The sequence below is a fragment of the Epinephelus lanceolatus genome, chromosome 1 (genome assembly GCF_041903045.1).
Source record: "Epinephelus lanceolatus isolate andai-2023 chromosome 1, ASM4190304v1, whole genome shotgun sequence".
NCBI lineage: Eukaryota > Metazoa > Chordata > Actinopteri > Perciformes > Serranidae > Epinephelus > Epinephelus lanceolatus.
The window spans coordinates 27136125-27152400 of record NC_135734.1 but is presented as its reverse complement, the minus strand read 5'-3'; the positions used below and the strand labels follow the sequence as shown (position 1 = coordinate 27152400).

At 41.4% G+C, this 16276-nt stretch overlaps 1 protein-coding gene across 11 annotated transcripts in view; it reads left to right on the top strand.

Annotated features, from left to right (window-relative positions):
* The window catches only part of cacna1da (calcium channel, voltage-dependent, L type, alpha 1D subunit, a), a 100005-nt gene that overhangs the window by 39487 nt on the left and 44242 nt on the right, over positions 1 to 16276 (top strand). For 7 of the 11 annotated variants that reach the window (XM_078168538.1, XM_078168529.1, XM_033627078.2 and 4 more), the window contains exons 4-10: positions 710 to 849; positions 7206 to 7375; positions 8487 to 8639; positions 10449 to 10645; positions 11008 to 11111; positions 12453 to 12622; positions 15061 to 15135. In XM_078168538.1, coding sequence (XP_078024664.1) covers positions 710 to 849; positions 7206 to 7375; positions 8487 to 8639; positions 10449 to 10645; positions 11008 to 11111; positions 12453 to 12622; positions 15061 to 15135 — 1009 coding nt within the window. The remainder of the gene's footprint in view (positions 1 to 709; positions 850 to 7205; positions 7376 to 8486; positions 8640 to 10448; positions 10646 to 11007; positions 11112 to 12452; positions 12623 to 15060; positions 15136 to 16276) is intronic. The other 4 variants (XM_033627081.2, XM_078168547.1, XM_033627082.2 and 1 more) reach the window with 1 other exon arrangement.

Below are 16276 nucleotides of genomic sequence, written 5' to 3'. Positions count from 1 at the left end.
TTGATTCCCATCCCAAGAACTTATTCTGTAAGTAACTGTGCTGATGTACAAAAAATAAATAACACTTTAGACTGAAAGGAATTGACCCTTCATTGGAAAAGGATACGTTTCTTCCCTGTTCCAAAATCAAACCCTGAAAAGTGTAGGGTTAGCTAGCTAGCTACTGAAGATATAGCCTACTGAATGTATACACATGCTATAGCTTCTATCTGTCTTCGTCTTTTTAACCTGTTGTTGCTGCTTAGTCAGTTTGACATCCTGGATATATCCTTCAAGTGCATGATATGATATAATAATATTTTTTCATTGAGTGCGGTTAGTTACAGTGTGGGCTCCATGCTTACTCTGACACCTTGTTTGACCATCACAAAAGGGCGGGGCTTAGCAAAAGGTCAACTGGACTTTACATTGCGGGCCATAATCTAAAGCATTACCAAATGAGGTCAATGGCCTTATTTCCATTGTTGCCTCTGGTGTTCCCACAAAGAGTTGCTTTGTCTTTACTCTGTTAAGCACATAAATAGAGCTGGTTGGAAATGTTCACATCAGACTCTTTATCCGTTAGTGTCTGTTGTGTGCTTCTGTATGTGTGCACACGTTACACAAATACACACTGTATTAATGCCATGCTCGTGTTTTTTCATGATAATCCATCATATGCAGTTCCGATCTAAAATCTATTGTTCTCTTTTTTGCTCTGTGTCTGCAGGAAACAGTTGAGTATGCCTTCCTCATCATTTTCACAATTGAGACCTTTCTGAAGATTATCGCATACGGTTTGGTGATGCACCAGAATGCGTATGTGAGAAACGGTTGGAACATGCTGGATTTCGTCATTGTCGTTATAGGGTAAGTTCAGCTTTTTCAATGGACTTATTCTGCTGAAAAATAGCGTGTAATGTATTTGATTAAAATTATCACCTGCTCCAGCGGGCATCTTCTAAACAACGTGTTCATTTACAGACCACATTATGAGTTTATTTAATTTCAGTTCAGGGTTTGGATTTGGACTTTGATCTCGGCTCGACAGTTGTAGTTTACAGTGTTTCTGAGCGAGCCAGTCAGTGTTAAAGTTAAAGTTGCTTAAGCCTCTGCTCCAAGCGGCCAAGTGCTAATAGAGACCCTCATACACCCACAGTATATGACCCAGAAAAGACAGAGAGAATAAATCAGAGCTTTACCACCACTGGAGTGAGTCACCATCTCTCCATACTTCATCTCTTCTCCAACACTCCCTCCCATTTTTCCCTCTCCTCTCACTGACTGTCTTTCGCTCACACTCTGCTCTGCTTTGTCTCTGCAGCTCTTTCTTATACTTCCCCCTTCCATTTTGATGCCGTACGTCATGCCTTAACACTTCCCCACCTCACTCTGCCCTCATTCCTATCTCCTGCACTCTCTGCTCTTGTTATCTTCATCCTCATCGCAACGTCTCTGTTTCTCTCGTCTATCTTCCTCCTCTCTCATCCTCCCTCTTTCTCTCCTCTTATGCACACAGTCCAGTGGGTAGCTGGGTCAGATCTCTGTCTGTATGCAGCATGCAGGGTTGAGCTGCCATGCAGTCAAATGCAAAGACGGCTGCTCCCGCTATGACGAGTGACTGTTGCGGCTAAATCATTGGAATGACACACTGAAATAATACTGCCAGTATCAAAATATAGTTGTGTCAATACAGCTCGGAAACTGCTGCATAAATTCATGTGGAAAGGTCAAGGTTCAGCCCGCTTCACTGCAGGCTGCAATATGTTTGTGTGTCTTTGTATTTATAGATTATAGGAGGTCATGTTGTTTTTCAAAAGAGGTTAAAGGTTAAAGATTCAGCTGTGCTTTATGAAGGGCTTGAACCTATATGGATTTTTTTTTTCAAAAATGCTTTCCTGAGAGAAAAGTGTTTAAAATGCCATAAAAGCATCAAAGGCATGTAAGGTGTAGTGTTACAATAAAAAGGCTCTTTTCTTGACTTGTCTGATTAAAAAAGAGTCAAAAACAAGTGGGGGCAAATGTATTAAAGATTTATTAAAAGGATAATTGTATTAAAAGGACGTGGGTGTCAGAAATGTAAATTAGCTGTGAAACAAAGGAAAAGGTAACAGTCGGGTCATGTAAAAGAACGTTTATTGAATTTACCAGAGAAAAAGGGACATTTTAAATTTTGAGGGCACACTAGTTTGAAGTGGAGGTGAGTAATTATGAGATAGGAGGAGGTTTTTTTTTTCACAAAGGCAACATGCAAGCTTAAAGCTATTAAAGGTATATGAAAGGTAAAATGAGAGCCAACCCCAGATAGCTTCCTTTTGGATGCATGCTGCTACAGTCTGGCACCTGATAGCCACCTTTTTATAAAGTCTCGACCTCACCGGTGCACTCTGCGCAGGAACACCCAGAACACAGCGAAAAAATGAAAAGAGAGAAAAAAATAGGAAAATACAAGCAGAGGACAGAGTCTCTGCAAATAAATACACTGCTACACACTTCTCTTGGGTCACAAGTGATGTGTGAGCCTATACGTCATTCCTCCGAAGTACATCTTTATACTATAAAAAAAGTATTCTTAAAGATGTAATAACAGTGATTAAATGACTGTGTGATGCGAAAGGATGAACTGGATGTGAAAAACCCATATGGAATTATCACCCTAATCTGCAGTTGCTCTCTGCCTTTTGTCAGCGACTCACTGGTAAACATGCATCGTGAAGCATTTAGCAGCTCAAGAGACATACAGTGGAGACCAAAACATAAAGACAGTGAATATTGGATTTACATTCACCAGGTGATCTGAAGCTTTACTCCAAATGAATGCTAATGTTGCCTTTTGCCTGCTGGGTGTATGTTTACTAACACGTCCGTCAAGACAAATCTGTCAGGTGATAATATGTTGAAGTGGGCGAAGGAATAAATGAATTCTGCTTTAACATTTTAGTTGAATATTTTCACATATACGTTATGCTATGAAGTTTTATATATTGGGATGTACATTTTCCTAAATTTTCCATGCAGCAATTGACTTTTCACTAAGCCCCGCCCCTTTGTGATGGTCCGACAAGCTCTCAGAATACACGTGGAGCCCAGACTGTGACTAACTGCACTCCCTGAGGAAATAATATCAAAGTGATTCCAGAGAGAAGCAGACAGAGGGGTCTACAGTCTGTGTTTGAAGGATATATCCAGGATGTCAAACTGACTCAGCAGCAACAACAGGTTAAAAAGACAAAGATAGTTAGAAGCTAAAGCCGAACTATAGGCTACAGATCACAGTGTAAAAGTGAACCACCACATCACTGCTGATCGCCACAGAAGACAATGAATATAAAGGGAGACTTCACTGATATTGAACCAGCTTGACATTTCCAACCTCTCCAGGTAACGAGTATCATTAATAGGCGACGTGCCCCAGGCATAACATTTAGCTCGAAATCCACAAATACACCCTGAAAATGAAGGAAATCTGAAACGATTGCATTAGAGTCAATGGAGCACGGCTGTGTTGTTGTCGGACCCTGGTCTGAGCCGGCCTGATACTACGTTATGATTGGCCAGTCTGCGTCCAGGGGCGGGACTTAGCGAATGATCAATTGTTGCCTAAAACAGAAGAAAAAATACCTTTGAACTACTCAAACACCACAGCTTGGTTTTTAAAATTTGTAAAATGATTTGTAGTTAATGGTTAAAACAGTTAAAACTACTTGTATGGCTGCATAGATAGCGAGGAGGCACATTGGACAGCTGGTTCAGCTGTTTTCAATCCAATAAATGGCTGTTTACATAAACTGTTAGGTGGCATCCTCTCGCATCTGAAGGGAGTAGATGAGGAAGTCAGGTGATGTAGTACAAAGAGTGAGAAAGTCTGTGTCTGGCAGGAGGGAGTGGTGGTAGTGGATGGGTCCAACAAACACAGGACTTTCACCCGGAAGAGCAGCATTTGTGTCCTGTGTGAAACCACAGTCTGTTATAAGCTTACTTCTATCAGCTGTGGTTGTTTTAACTGACGTACCATGATATCTCTTCCTAAACCCAACCACATTGTTTTTATGCCTAAACCTAATGAAAGTTAAAGTGAAACCTGGCAAAACTGTGACCATTTCACAATGCTGGATATGCAAACAGCCATTAAATGGGCTGATAACAGCGTTAGAACCTGATAGTAGATGTGGCTGACGCCTTCTAACCCACATCTATGAGGCTAAAAAACACAGGTAAAGGTCCATTTAGTAGACTAATAACATCTGTATCGGCTGCACTAGAGTTATGCAGCTTAGCTGGTAAAGAAACCTGATGTATCACTTTTATGAAAGCGGCTCTCCTCAGGTACGTGCAGTAAAAAAGTGTCGATATTTTTCCTTTTGAACATGACTGGATGAGTAATGAACCTCCAGTGGCGGGCGGTCGGTCTTACAGCTGTGACTCAGTATAACATAAGTCTGAGCAGACTGCTTATGGGCCCTCAGAACTCCTTCCTATCGGCAGCTTCATTCACTGCTTTTAGTCCACAGCTTTGATGTGATGTGTCGAGATGATTTCCCCTCTCGGCTAGGTGAGGAATGTCTAACTGACTGTAATGAAGTGTCCTCTTTGCTCACTGCTGATTTCACTTAGTGACCACTGTAGGAAACTGTTCCAGTACAACATTTATCTGCTGTTTATATAGTTTTAGCTGGGCGTTGAGACAACAGAGGTGCTGTGCTGCACCCTCAGCATCGCCACTGGCTTTATACTGAAAATAAATAATTGACAAATGTTTTACCAGGTCTTAAAAAAATACTATGAATATGTGAGAGCTACAGTACAGTGTTTACAAACCATTACAGCGTCTATTAAAATTAACTGTGCATTATATTTAATTTATGTGTAGTACTCCTGTTCATCTAACTGTGTCCTGATGATATCAGTATGGTTTGTGGGTGGCTGTAAAGTAAACTGATGGCACATGCTACATTATGGTTTCACAGAATGAGTTTGAGCGATCAACTACAGTAAAATAAAAGTGCAACATGTCTCAGAAGGTTCTGTGAATGCATGAATGAATGTATCAGGACATTGCAGTTACTGAAGAGGTATCTCAGAGCTGGAAAGATGGTCTTGTTATAAAGCTAGGCTGTCTATGCAGAACGACACAAGTGCAATGGCAGAAGTCAGGGCAGTGGCTTTTGCTCAAGAAGTGGACAACAACTACCACAATGCACTGCCCTGCACAGACCCAATAAACACTCCTGCTGGTGGGTGACGTAATGTCAGCTTTGCCGTTTTATTCAACACATTCTCACTCCGACCTTGTCACAAATTGATGTTTGGTCATTTACTTTCCACATCCAGATATGCCATGCAAGGTACCCTGGGTGTATTGGTTGTTGACTTGATGGGATGCCGTGTCAAGTTCTGCCTGTTACATACATTGTCTTCTTTCAAAATACACTTCTGTTTCACAGGAAATTTACCGTTTACATACAGTCTCTTTCAAAATAAACGCAATACTTCAGTACAACACCACAAATTGTTTTTTTTTCCCTTCAACTAACTGTTTAGAAAACAAGAACAGGGTTTGGCTTTATAATCTTACGGGATGGAAACACTGCTCTCCCGGGTGCAAGTTGATGTCTGTTGGACCCATCCACCATCCCTCCCACATGTCCCACTTGGACTTAGCCACCTTAACTTCTGGTAATCCTGCCAGGCGTCGTTAAACTATAACAATGACAACACATATCATGCCTTAAACCTTTTTTCCTCTGTGTCTGACGCCACAAGTCACTGCCCAAGCACTGGATTTCGATGACTTCAGAGTGAGACTGTGTTGTTTTATCACAGGAAAAAATAAGGCGTCGGCTGGTAACAAAGGATCTTGTATTACAGTAAAATGGTAAGCTAAAATATTCATGAATTTGTATTAATTCATTATCCAAAACCGCTTATACTGTTCAGGGTGGCGGTGGGGCTGGAGCCTACCCCAGCTGACATTGGGTGAGAGGCGGGGTACATTTGGACAGATCATCAGTCACAGTGTTATCACAGGGCTGACACATGGAGACAGACGACCATTCACACCTACAGCCAATTTAGAGGCACCAATTAAATCAAGGGCTCCAGCCTGTGGGTTAAAACCTGGAACCCTCTTGCTGTGAGGCGACTGTGCTAACCACTGCACCAACGTGCCGCCCCAATCTAAAATATGTTTCTGAAAACATTTTAGTAAGAGGCAACACAGTAACAGAATCTTGGTTCATATTTTACTGTTTGATCTCAATATTTTCCGCCTCATTTTTATATCACAGGAAACAGTCTGGGGTTGCTTCTGGTTCACAGATTCTCATATTTCAGCCAAACAGTGCGCCAAAACATGTTTCTGAAGACATTTTAGACTAAAAATAGGCAATACAGTGACAGAATCTTGGTTTATATTGGATCAGCACTGCCTGGTTTTAGTGTAGTCTAACTTTGATCCACTTCTATACTCTTGTGTCCGTGGTGGCGGGCACACAAAAATGTGGAAATACAATCTGTAGTTTGAGCAGAGCAGAGAGACCCTGCCGCTGGTAATGTGGAGGGAAGTTTACCAGTTCATTTACACATAATACCCACACAAGTATCCTTGTAATTGTCCAATCAACAGCCACTTCATTAGGTACACTTGTACAGTCTAATATGATCCAATACAACAGCTTTGCCATAAATTCTGTCTTTACATAGACAATAATGTTTTGATTGACACTATCAGAGAGGTATTAACGTAACTACATGTTTATTATTGAGGTTGTAGTTTGCAGTGGTGTTGAACTTGACTACATTATATCGAGAGGTGATCCTAATATTTTGTCCACCCCATTTAGATGCATGAGACGGGTAGAATATAAGAAATACCTTTCAGTGTAATGCACTCCAGTACAACACTACGACCTCAATGAGCAACAGGAAGTACAATTATTACTATTGGTAAAAGTAATGTTATTTTCATTATTGATTAATCTGCTGATTATTTTTATGATAAATGATGAAAAAAAAGTCAGGATTCAAAGGACAACTTTCCAGAGCCAAAGGTAACATCTCCTCTCTCAAAAATGGAAAAAATCAGTAGCTGCCGATTGATCCATCTTTAACACGAGATAAGGAACAAACATTCACTGGAGCAAACAATATAGCAGCTCTGACACAAACACAAGTGTGTTTTCCTCAGGAGACTTTGAGTGTGAGGTTCTGTCATTGTTTTCCAACAGACTCTTCAGTGTTGTCTTGGAGCTTTTGACCAAAGAAGAGAAGTCAGACGGTGAAGAAAGTAACCATCCGTCGATGCACGGACACGGAGGAAAACCAGGTGGATTTGATGTTAAAGCCCTTCGAGCCTTCCGTGTGCTGCGACCCCTGCGGCTGGTCTCAGGAGTACCCAGTAAGTGCTGAGCTCCATATACCAACACATAAGCAACCCATGTGAACCCGGTGTCTCTGTATAGATTGTATAATGGTGTTAGCCCCTATACAAGTCCCAGTGTATTCTAGGTTGAAGGGTTACACATGAAGAGTCCAGATGGTCGATGTACGATCCCTGAGGACTGTTTTTCAAAAACATCTATTCAACATCTACATCAGCGCCCCAGAGACATGAGCGCTGCAATACAAACAAACCCAGAGTAAACACTTCTGACACATTTATGAACCATATGTGATTCTAGATGCACTGAAATACTGAAACTGGTATCAGATATGTAAAAATTAAAAATAAAAGCATAGAGTAGGTTACAGTATGATGATCCCACTCTGCACACATACTGTATGCTCACATCTGTTGTTGATAAACAATATATTAGGAATTTATGTTGTTATATTTATGTTGTCAGCTTGTTATTATGGGAACTAGGGTTGGGCCATATGGTCAAATCTTCTATCACAGTATATGTAATTACATATTCATGTAACAGTATATATCATGATACAGAAAATTGTTCAGTAAATTCAATTAATAAGTGGTTTGTAATAACCGTACCGGGCCTCATCACATTTGGTTATTTTTAAAACAAAAGACTCAAAACAGTGAAGATCTTGTGAGAATTACAAGATCATGCTAGAATCTACCCCTGATTTCTTAGGATGGGGGAGGCATGACTCTATGTACTCTCCCTCTGACTGGCTGGTACTTGTTGCCTTTATTGGTTGGATTGATAAGGTGTGGGCATGAGGAGTGAGACTGGTGAGGGTAAGCCAATCAGAGGCAGATTAAGGCAGAGTAAGGCAGATTATGCCTTCAGCATCTTAGGGGAAAAAAACCTCATGCTCCGAATAGCTCATAGGGTAGAAACATATTGCCAGATCTTTCCTGGTGGACACATTTTTACTGTCACAAAAACAAAAGGAAAAAAAACAAACATTTCTACCGTCGCACTGTCATATCACTCAACCCTAATGAGAACCATCATGACTTCTAAGAGACACAAGAGTTCAAGTTTTTGCAGTGAGAACAGGGAGTGAGAACAGTGCAACCAAGCTTTTTCCTCTTTGCTTAGGTTTACAGGTGGTGTTGAACTCCATCATTAAAGCCATGGTCCCTCTCCTTCACATTGCCCTCCTGGTCTTGTTCGTCATCATCATCTATGCTATTATTGGCCTGGAGCTTTTCATCGGTAAAATGCACGCAACCTGCTTCATTCCTGGCTCAGGTACGCCCTCTTTACTCTGTGTTGTACACATAACATCAAGTCAGCCTTCTACACATGTTGTATTCTGTACACTGTAACAAGTAGTAATTTGATGTTGACGAGCAGCAGCATGCCCAACAGCAAAAATCTTGGATAAACAGAGGTGCACGGATGTGGCGAGAACCCAAAAACAAGCAGAACACCGGCACTCACAGAAAATGTTACTATTTAATATGTGCAAAAATGAACAGACACAAATGTATTTCAGCTACAAAGCGATCATCAGCATGTAGTGATTTTATGTTAAAAGTAGCCTGACCTGAAAATGACTACTTTACACCAATTTTCAACCAACATCAACACACATTTCTCAACTCTGAAGGTGAAACCTGATGTTTAGTCTGACAGCATGTGGGCCCAGCTTAACAGGTGTACAAAGGATTCTTTTACACAACTCATCAAGTCAGGTTGACATAACAGCTTCTGCACAAGCTGAAGCATGGACAGACTCAGGCATGCTTCTCCCTCCCACCAGAGCTCTTGAAATTTTATTTTAACCACTTTTTCTTAAATGGGGAATCAAACATTATCAATGTGTTTCTAGTTGCAACACCATGACCACACAATATATCTGCTGTGTCTGTGTTCATGTGATTGTCTTATGTGGGTGATGACTTTTTGCTAACTGACATGGCAAGTCTCTTCAGGGGTCCAAAACTTGTTGCTCTCTCTGAGTGGGGCTGCTCAGACACAGTGGCCCTCATTTATGAAACAAATGTGCTGCAGAAAACTGGGCGTACAGTCATTTCCACGCAAAGCTCGGCATTATCAAAGTGGATGTGAATGGAGGCTATGATCAAATCTGATGTCACGTCTCAGCTCATGTGCACAAGTTTGAGTCAGCATGGACTTGCAGTGCAGCAGTAAATCTGGCTGAGGTGGAGAATTATTATTAGACCATATTCTGACTGTCATCTAAGTATTTGCAGCCACAAAAAATAATCATTTAAAAATGTAAATGTGTAATGTGCAAAATGTGTAAATCAAATATTCCAACCTCAAGGCCGATGGTTAACTGCAACACTGTTGACTGAGGCAGTGATTTCTTACCATACTGCCTTTTTATGACTTCCTTTGACGCCACTTTTCAGGATGTGAAAAAAATCCAACTGGTTAAATTGGACCTCAGATGTCAGTATTTCCATTTCTAGCCGAGATAAGTTTCTCCTCTTGGCTGTATTACATGTCCTTATATTGTAAATTTGGGGTGAGGCCTGTTCAGAGAATATACTGGGGTGGGAAATTTCAATTGGCAAGAAAAGAATGTTTCATGTATTAAACGCAAACCCTATCATTTATGTGCTCGGAGTTGTGCTGGTTTGTACGTTAAATTGCTAAATGAGGGCCAGTGTTTGTATTTTCCTGCCCTCCCTTGTACTTGACCGCTGCTCTGCATGTTCATTTGAGTAAAGTGAGAATGTTTTCTTAGAGAACAGCAGCTTTCTCCTTGCAGATTATAATATGACTAGTATCATAATATTATAATTATGATACTATAATATTTTTGTAGGTAAACCTTTGAAGTTTAGAAAGTGTTAAGTGCTGTTGATCATTGCAAGTGTTAGTTCTGCAGAAGCGCCTACATGTGAAATTTAGAACCATTTCTAATCTACTAATTTTGTAGTTTTGCTCAAAAGTTACATGATTACTCCAGTTAGTACAATCAAAATGGAAAAAAAATGTATTTATAGGCCAGATATGACGATAACTTGAAAACATGGTCTGCAGTTTGTGACCCAACAGAAACTGTTTCCTCCTCTCTTTCTTTAGATGCGATAGCAGAAGAGGAACCCGCTCCATGTGCGATCTCAGGGCACGGGCGCCAATGCCCCATCAACGGCAGCGAGTGCAGGGAAGGCTGGCAAGGTCCCAACGGAGGCATCACCAACTTTGACAACTTCCTGTTTGCCATGCTGACGGTGTTTCAGTGTATCACCATGGAGGGCTGGACCGACGTGCTGTACTGGGTGAGTCTCTGCCCTCCCAATTCAACATCCTGTGACTGTCACACGCCTTCAGCTCAGACGTCTGCTCGGATCAGACACACAGCCATAATGTGACTGACATTGTGATGATGAGGCTGCTGATAACTTCCTGAGGCAGCTCTTATCACTCTGATATGATTGATTGACTAAATGATTGAATGCATTCAACAACTCACTGTAACAATAAGATGCTATCCTGCTACTTTTAGTGTTTCTGCAAGATTTTCCATCTGAAGCTACTTTTGTCTAACTTGTCTTCTTTTTGGTCAGTTTCTTCCTTTAACTGTTTGTTTCACTCTTTTCTTCTTCCTCTTCTTCCTCTGTGGTGATGCTTGTTCCTCCAGATGAACGATGCTATGGGCTTTGAGCTTCCATGGGTGTACTTTGTCAGTCTTGTGATCTTCGGCTCCTTTTTCGTTCTTAACCTGGTTTTGGGTGTGTTGAGCGGGTAAGCACCTTCCTCTCTTTGCTGACAGAGACCTTCTGCTTTATATCAGGCCAGGGGGTCTCTGTTCTTGTTTGTGTTATTGTCTGTTAACCGGCGACTTCTGGGCTCCCGTAGGTCAACGACGCCATCGGATGGGAAACACCATGGATTTATTTTGTTAGCCTGATCATACTGGGATCCTTTTTCGTGTTAAACCTTGTGTTAGGTGTGCTCAGTGGGTAAGAGGACAACTGTGCAGTGGTTTTCGTTTGCAGTGGTTTGTTGTGCAACCTGGCACTGCTTGCTATAGTGTAATGAGTGCTGCAGAATCTTTGGATGTAAGCCTGACAGTCTTTATAGCAAGATATTACACCCGTGGTTGGCTATTCTGCGTAAGGACCACAAGATATATGAATATTCTTTCTCAGCCTCCCTTCTCTGACCTCTGTTGGCGTCACACTGTCACGTCCTTTCCACGGCAACTGCAAAGTGAGCGTTTCCTCCCCCACCCCATCCTCAACCCACCCAACCTCCTGAGAGAGAAATTAATCTTATTCCTCGCCCTTCACTCCCTCTGCGCTCCTAAGCTCCCTCAAACCCCAGTTTGCTTTCCCAGCTCTGTGGAGTGGGGGTGGGGTATTACAGTAGAATTAACTCTGGATGGTTGACCAGCCAGCAAAGCCTTTTTTTTTTTTTTAAAAGCCAACAAGGTTAGCAGAATCATCAACTCAGATGCTCTATTGGATGCTTTAAATTGGCATATTTTATTATTTTCATTAACTTTCTAAATGCAGTTTTATAAAAGTGCTTTGCTTCCCTCCTACCATCAAATATCTTTCTCACTGTCACAGCTGAAACACACATTTTTCTCAGTAATGACAATATCCCACCATGCACCGAATATATTTACCCACCGTCCTCTGTTACACATTGTAGTTTCCACAGTTGTTGTTTTATATAGTCTATGAGTTTAGACGATGTGCAAATGTTTTGTGTCTCTCCAAACCATCTGTCCACCTAAATTGCCTTTCCTGTATGATTAAGATGCTCGCCTGAAGGATACGCTACTGTACTGTTGGACTCTAAATATAGCACTGTGTTGTCTTTCAAAGGTGTACATCTCCCTCCAGTGGCAAGGGTTCACAAAAACACACAAGGCATTGAAAGATTGTGATTGAGGCGTGTGAATATGTAGAGTGAAGTCATTCAGAGAGGTTCTTTAGTAAAGGGAGGACGACTTGTATATCTCCATTTCTTGTTTGCTGTGAAAGTGTTTGTGTGTGTGTTTGATTATTCATGCACTCCTGTGTATTTGTGTATGTGTCTGCACTTTTTTGTCTATGTGTGCATCTGCAAACCCAGAGAGTTCTCCAAGGAGAGAGAGAAGGCCAAAGCCCGCGGAGACTTCCAGAAGCTGCGTGAGAAGCAGCAGCTGGAGGAGGATCTGAAGGGTTACCTGGACTGGATCACTCAGGCCGAAGACATCGACCCTGACAACGAGGATGAAGCCGATGAGGAAAGCAAGCGCAATCGTAAGCACCTTCTGCCATTACTGCCAGAGTAATGCTGCACTGGCATCACAAGAGCCCTTCAATACAGCAAACTGATTGAACCTGTCTCGGCCACATCAAGAAAAATATCCAGCAGTGTGTGTTACTGTTGGCTCGAGAGGGTTGTGAACTATAATTAGGAGCATTTTTATATAATCAGAAAATGCAGGAGTTTGTATTCCATGAGTCTATAATGTGTCACAGTGGATTAGCTAACAGATCATTTCTCTCTGCAGGAGACACTTTTATCCCATAATGCTGTTTAAAACAAAACAGGTGCTTTTCTTTGCACTCCTGTGAACATTCGGGTGGAAAGTGCTCTATTTTTCTTATTGTCCCAGATAACTGGTCAATCACGTTGAGACATATCTAGCACAGATACAGCGAGTATTAATTAGGAGAAAAAAAAAAGCCTACAAGCTAAAATATGCTCCTCTTTTAGCCCTACAATTCTGCACCAACATTTAACTGCTGTTTGAAGAGGTACTCAGATATTTTACATCAGTAAAAGTAACAATACTATAGAGTGAAAAAAGTTAAAATACAACAGTTAAAATACTCATTATGCAGAGGGGCCCATTTCAGAATATTATATATCCTCCTGAGACCTGTACTTGGTATGCATTTTAAATTTCTCCTGGCTATTTGGGATCAGCAGGACCCTATAAAATACTAAATATTGCCAATGATAATAAAGTCCCAAAGTCCTCAAATGAGTTCTTCCTAATTAACAGTGTCTCAGCTTGTTTCTGTTGCTAAATTTGGTCACGTTTGTCGCCATACAAGTTTCAACCATAGAATGTGATCAGGTTTTGGACCTTGTCCACTTTTGTGTCAGGATCGGCTGCAGACTGACTCTGAGATGGCTGCCATCTTGTTTTTACATAGATTAGTGTATTGTGCTCCTACCAACAGGTCTAAGTTTCTAAGTAGAATGAAGTATAAGGTCAAGTCGACTCAAAATGTGATGTCCTCATATGAGGACACAGGGTCTCAGGAGGATATATTGTGTTACTGGATTATAAATACTGATGCGTTCATCATAATTAATTAGTTTGAACTGATAAATTGATTGCACAGCCAGGCTAAAGTGAGCTCCCACTGGGTGACTGGCCAGGTGCTCCCAGTTGCCACTTAGTTAAGTACAAGTATGACAGACTTGAAGCTTAGTTCAATACTTGAGTAAATATACTTAGTTACATTACACCACAGTGTTTTATCATGCACAAAAAATTCCTCAGAGAGGAGAGAATATCAAGGTCCTCTACCGACAGTTGCATCAATAGTCAATGATGCAGTCCATGCAGATCTTTTCTGGGTCTGATTCAGCTTAAAAAAACAGAAAACAAGAATTCAGTGACTGAAGCAGAAGTAGATGAAGCAGGTAAATCAAAATGGTCACAAGTGAAAGGTCAGTTACACTGCAGTCATTGCACAGTTAACGGTTAAATAACAATATTCCCTTAATGATGCAAGATTATCAACAGTATTTGTGCCACAGTCAGTGAGACTTTCTTGGCTATACACAGTGCACACACACACACACACACACACACACATACACACACACAGATACATAACATAAAAGCACGCACTGACTAAGAGATAGTCTTTCTCTAGAGGTGTTCAGCACAAACATGTGACAGGTGTTTGAAGCAGAACTGTACAGCCTGTTCTTATCTTCACGCTCGATGTATGTCACCGATAGAAGTGGAACACGCTGTGAGTACCACTAGAGATTTTTTTGAGAAGGGAAGAAGGGGAAAAAATGATATCACTTGAGCAGTAGAAAAACTCTTAATCCAAATCCTCTTTTCTGTAAGCAGCACACATGATGCAGAACGGAGAAACTGTGACTGATTCACCTTATAGTTTGAGTGTAGGATATTCATTTTTTACACTCTGTCTGCTCATTACGATCTCCCCTCATTTTTAATGTACTCTGTCCATTTACTGTCGCCTCTCCCACCTGTCTTTTCCTCTACTCATGTATAGAGTTTTATGTTAAGTTAAAGCTGTGGAGGTTCTGTGTGACGAGGAGGCAGGTCCATGCTGCTTTTCTTCAACATCCATCCTGGCTTTTGGTGTCTGTTGACGATACATGAGCCCCTGCCGGCACGTTAACATGCAAATGCTTTAATTTGCACTGTAACATGTGAGTGCAGGGCCTTGTCACCTGCAGGCGCTTCCAGTGACTAACAGCTCTCCGTGTTGTTCTTCTGCCCTCCTCAGTGTCCGCAGCCCCCCGTGGCTCCTGCTGCTCTTGTCATTGTTGGATATTGATATTTTGAATACTGTTGTTGTCCATGTGGTGCTTGTCTGCTCTGACTCATTTTGATAGCAGCCCATTCTCGCCCCCCATGTTCCTCTGCTGTGCCGTTGTGTCTGAATGCATGGGCTTGCATGCATTACACATGAAGGGGTGACTCTGGCTGACCTTACTGAGAAGAAGAAAGGAAGGTTTGGGTGGTTCAGCCAGTCGTCCGACACTCATGGTAAATCCTGTGGTTTCCCTCCAGTGTTCTCTTGCTCTTGTGTGCGTGTGTGTGTGTACGCATGTGAGTGAGTGTGTGTGTGATGCTCAAATTAATCTGATACAGAAAAATGTCGGTTTTCACTCAATAATCAGACCAGAATCAGACCTGAAATCTGAGGAGTTGTTGCTTTTTATCAAAGATGAAAATGTTAACAGCTGAGTTTATTTTATTGCTTTTACAACAAACATTGTCAGGAACTTTCCTTGATGAGCTCGTAGTGCAATATGATAGACAGGACAACATTCACCACAATATGCAAATGATAAAAGCCCAGAAAAATAGCGGCATCATACATTTCTGCAAACCACCAAAATGTTATTTGCACATTTCATATATATCATACCAGTGTTTAGGTGACAAAGTACCATGCTGACTTTGTCATCAGTAGGTTGAAGGGATGGTGGATGGCTCAACACCTATTAGAGAAAGACAATAAAAAAAACCTGGTTGTGATTTAGCAAGACATCACTGTGTTATCAGCAACTTTTAAGGCAGCAACGTGTAGCAACCTGAAAAGCAGTTGATTTTTACCGAGATGTCGCCACGTTTCGAACCGTAATTATGCTCCCAAAAAGGGGCCAAACATGATCTTTCCTTATCCATAACCAGGCTGTTTTTGTACCTAAGCCTAACCACATGTAACCACTGAAACGTGAACATAATAATGTGCAAATGCAAATGGTCTGCATTTGTATAGCGGCCTTCTAGTCTTCCAAGCACTCAAAGCGCTTTTACACTATGTCACATTCACCCATTCACACACTGGTGGCCGAAGATACCATGCAAGGTGCCACCTGCCACTAAGTGACCATTCACACGCCCTCACACAGCGAGGCTCCAGCGGGCTGGAGGTGCCAGGGACTGAGCCACCTATCTTCCGATTGGTGGATGACCCGCTCCACCTCTCAGCCGCCCAGTAGATGTAAAGTGTCTGTGGTTTGCAGAAATATTCAATGCCAGCATCTGGCAAGTGGATTGTATAAACATCGTGTACATCATGTAACATGTTAAAGTACAAAAAGTATCATAAATAGAGAGATAAGCTAAAATCACTACATCCATCTATCAGTGAAGAATCATTGAGCTATTCTTTACTAAT